General features: G+C 45.8%; 1 protein-coding gene across 1 annotated transcript; it reads right to left on the reverse strand.

Annotated features, from left to right (window-relative positions):
- Positions 1-496: 496 nt before the first annotated feature.
- Positions 497-1,012, reverse strand: LOC134206883 (uncharacterized). The gene has a single exon (XM_062682626.1). It carries the CDS (start codon positions 1,010-1,012, stop codon positions 497-499), a length of 516 nt encoding a protein of 171 aa, XP_062538610.1.
- Positions 1,013-4,764: the final 3,752 nt, after the last annotated feature.

A 4,764-nucleotide genomic window follows, 5' to 3' on the forward strand; every position in this document is an offset into this window, starting at 1 on the left:
AGTCTGTTAGTAGAAAAATGTAAAAAGTGTTGGTAAATCAGAAGCGAAGTTAAAACATTTTGTCTCAAAACCAAAACTTTTATATTTTTGTGGATGTTTCAAATCACATGGATCTTTGAAATAGTGTTGGCTTGAATGCAATAAATTTGTTAGTTTCATCAGTAAAACTAATAAAAATTCTAAGATTTGCGTAACGTTTGATACATTGCAAATTTCAATCTATGTCTGTGTGAGAAGCTGGGATGGGTCGTTTGGGAGGAGATATCAATTTCCAACCCAAAGGGAAATAACTCGTAATTTTCGGACACGGTAGAGATTAGCTCTGGTTGATGGTCAGTTAATTACTAAATATATTTACAATATTTCGGGTGTGCATAGGTGCTGTGATAATGTGGATAGGTATAGTGTAATGCTGTTCATTATAAAGTGTGAGTACACGAAGTGTTGGTTGCAGTAGTGGTAGACCGATGGTCGAGTCCACCACAGTACTTCCCCCTTAGACCTTCCAATATTGGCGGGGAATACGAACACGACGGCCCGATCTAGTTGCATACACTGGGGAATCGGGAACAGTCGGAGTAGTTCTGCTGATATCGGTTGATTGTGTGGTGTTATCATCTTCGTTGCAGTGTACGAATGCGGCTTTGAGACGATCGATGGATATAGGTGATGGCTTGCCGTTGATGTCCACTACAAAAACTTTTTTTCGACGGCGCAATACACGGTATGGTCCATCGAACGGGTGTGAAAGTGGTGGTTTAACTGCGTCGATTCGCACAAAGACGTGGGTACACGTAGCTAGGTCCTTTTGCACGAATGTATAAGGCCTAGCGTGGTTACTTGTTGGTGTGGGACGAATTTGAGCCATTACTTTCCGCAGATCACTGATGAATTCGTGTGATGGATTTGAGGTTTTGGACTCGACGAAGAATTCTCCCGGCAGTCGGAGAGTTGCTCCGTACACCAATTCAGCTACAGATGATTGGAGGTCTTCTTTAACTGCCGTACGCATACCAAGCAGGACGAGGAATAGTTTCCGTCCACTTTATGGTGTCATAACATTTGATTGCCGCTTTGAGCTGACGATGAGTACGCTCTATCTGCCCGTTGGCCTGTGGGTGGTAGCGTCGTTCGTAGATGTTTGATACCAGAATGTTTTCGCAAGTGTGCGAAACAGATCCGACTCAATTGTCTACCCAAATCGGTGGTGACTTTCTCGGGTACGCCGAATCGAGATATCCATCCACCGACGAATGCTTTGGCGACTGTAGCGCCTCACGCTAACTTTCACCTACTCAGAGACTGAGTAAAATTGTATTGCTCTCTCTTTCTATCCCACGGAAATTTTACTCAATTTCCGTCAAAAGCAGGACAACTCAAAACTATGAGTAATCCTGCTTTTGACGGAAACTGAGTAAAATGTCCGTGGGAAGAAAAGAGATGGCAATACAATTTTACTCAGTCTCTGAGTAGGTGAAAGTTAGAGTGCTGTAATATGGAGATCGGGATCACCTCGGGCCATCGGGTAAACTTATCTATCATAGTGAGACAATATGCGTTCCCATCTGATGGTGGTAGCGGCCCGATGATGTCCATGTGCACATGCGAAAATCTGCTGCTTGGGATGGCGATCGGGGTAATCGGTGTCTTGTTGTGTTTATGTGTCTTAGACTTCTGACACGGTATGCAATATTTCACGAAGTCTCTGCAAACGAACGGAGGCGACGAGATTGCACGCATACCGATCGATTACCAGACGAGTCGTCGCGCGCACACCGGGATGGGATGCGCTGTGCAATGTTTTGATAATTTGCTTTCGGAAAGCTGCAGGTACGAATGGACGAATTGCGTTGGTGGAAGTGTCGCACATCACGGGGGTATTTGAAAGTGGAGAACAAAAAGATTTCAACTTCAACGAAGTGTTCGCAGGAGGATCTTCTAGATAGGCTTGTAATTCTGGATCGTTTTCTGTTGCTCAGCTAAGGCGGAAAAATCGATGGCTTCGTTGGTAGATGTAATCGATTCCAATCTGCTCAGCATGTCTGCAACCTTGTTTGTGATCCGGGTACATGTCGAATATCAGTGGTGAACTCGCTTATGTAGGCTAGTCTTCGCAGCTGTGTTGGGCTTGCTTTCTCGGGTCGTTGAAGAAACGCTGAGACGAGGGGCTTATGGTCCGTATATATACAGAAGACTCGGGCATCCAATACATCTCGAAAGTGTTTGACTGCTGCATACATACCATATAGTTCGCGATCATATGTAGCTTGCCTTGAGAAGACTGCCGTTGAGCTTTCGGGAAAAATCCGAGTGGTTGGCGGCCAGTTTCGTTGACTTGATGTAGAACGGCGCCTATGGCTGTACCGGAGGCATCGACTTCAAGAGCGAGCGAGGCATCGGCCGACGTGTGAGCGAGTAGTGCGGCATCGGAGAGATCTTTTTACACTTCCTCGAACGCGTTTGTTGTAATAGTATTCCACACGAGTGCACTCCACTCGAGTGAAGTTTTATCATTCTTTACGTTGCCAGTTATCATCGCTTGCAGTATTTGTTGAACTTCGGCGGCACGAGGTATGAAGCGACGATAAAAATTGATTGCACCCAGGAACCTTTTCAGCTGTCGTGCAGTAGTGGGCTTTGGAAATTCCATGATTGCTGCCACTTTTGCTGGTTTTGGTTTAATTCCATCTGCGGTGACCTGATGTCCCAGAAAATCGACTTCGGGAAGCCCGATTTGACATTTTCCTGGATTGATAATGAGACCATTTTTGCGTAGTCGCTCGAACACGATTCTCAAGTGTTGTTCGTGCTCAGCCATGGTTTCCGAAGCGATGCAAAGATCGTCTACGTAGGGGAAGACGAAATCCAAATCACCGAGAATCTCGTGTAGATGTCGTTGTAGGGTCTGACCGGCGTTACGAAGTCCGAATGTCATGTATTTGAATTCGAACAGGCCGAATGGTGTGGTTATCGCAGTTTTGGGAATATCTTCTGGTGCGACGAGGATTTGGTGGTACGCACGCTGAAGGTCTATACACGAAAAAATGTGTTTGCCATGCAAGATATTAAAAAAATCTTGTATGTGTGGGACCGGGTAGCGATCGGGGACGGTAATAGCATTCAAATTGCGATAGTCGCCGCACGGTCTCCACTTGCCGTTTGATTTTCGCACCATATGAAGCGGACTTGCCCAACAGCTTTTCGAGGGCTGGCAGATCCCCTGTTCTACGAGGAATCTGAACTCGGCTTTTGCTTCGTTGAGCTTGTCGATCGGAAGCCGACGGGGCTTGCAGAATACCAGTGGTGATAATTTGATGCACTGTTTAGTTTGGTTTGGATGGTTCATGTTGAACACGGTGATATCGTTGAACTCTTTCATCAGGTCGGCGAAAGGCATGTTCACGTCATACGTTGAAATTAGGGGCTGGGTTGCAGCGTTGACATTGTTGACTTCAAGCGTGTGGTGTTGTCGATGAGTTTGTTCCGTCGAAGGTCCACAAGCAAATCGTAATGCTCAAGAAAGTCGGCACCGATTATAGGAGATTTTACTTCGGCGATTGTGAACACCCAAACGAATGATCGGTGGAGGCCAATATTAATTGTTAAACGCTTCGTACCGTAGGTTTTGATTGGACTACCGTTGGCGGCAAATAGTTGATTTGCGCTGGTGGGCTGGAGCTGTTCTCGGGGCGAGGGAGGTAACACTGAAATGTCAGCGCCGGTGTCTATCAGGAACTGCTTGGAGGTTTTCTCATCGCGGACGTGAATTCGTTGAATTTTCGAAGACTGGTACACACTAACACTGGATGTTGGGTTTGGCGATGGCGCGATGATGGGAGAACACTTAGCTAATTGTTCCGTGGACGGGAGTACACGGGTAGTTTTCCGTCGAAAAAAATGCACGGAACGTTTTCATTGTCACCTTTTTGCTTCTCACGCTTTTGAATCCGGTATTGCTTCTTCGGTTACGTGTGCTACAACTATGTGTTGCTAGAGAGTCATCCTGAATAGATTGTAGGTCTTACTAAATTGCTTACATTGATGATTTTTGAGAATTTCTTAAAATTGATAAAGGAATACCTACCTTTATTTTTTCTGCTCAACCTTTGGACAACTCCGCCCGCGACCGCGTCATTATACTTTGACACTGGTTATCACTTGACCATGCTATTTACGCACGAGTTAATTCGCAGCATTCCTTTCAGCCACAGCTAGCTGGTCTAATGGATGATAATAAATTTACACCCTTCGGAGACTCACCGTCCATAGCAGCACGCATGTCGTTGTCTGTCCGACAACAACATTAACGCATTTAGCATTACCTCTCTATTCTATCACTACTCGCATGTCCGTGTCCCTTTTTGCGTTGTTTGTTATGCTGTAAGCTGAAAGTATCCTACTCCACATACTTCTCCGACTCACGGGAATGTTCGTTCTCCCCCATACGAACCAGCCCCGAACAGCGCAATTTGGCTGACGCTCGGCTGCTGGCAGGCAATCACCATGACAAGGTCCTGCGATGTGGATGGCATTCTCTCATGAGAGAGACTGGTAAAACAAACACCCAGAGCTTTCTTCCACGTCGCATCCACGTTCCTTCCCGTGACCGTTGTGTAACACAGGCGAGAGCCACTGAATCAAGTAGTTATGTGAGTGTGCGTTTGCAAACTGGGATGTAATGGGGGTAGGAACGAGTATGTGTGCGCACGAGCCATTGTTGCAAACAATGTGAAAAATTCATCTTTTGATAGAAAAATTAAATTA

The sequence above is a fragment of the Armigeres subalbatus genome, chromosome 1 (assembly GCF_024139115.2).
Source record: "Armigeres subalbatus isolate Guangzhou_Male chromosome 1, GZ_Asu_2, whole genome shotgun sequence".
NCBI lineage: Eukaryota > Metazoa > Arthropoda > Insecta > Diptera > Culicidae > Armigeres > Armigeres subalbatus.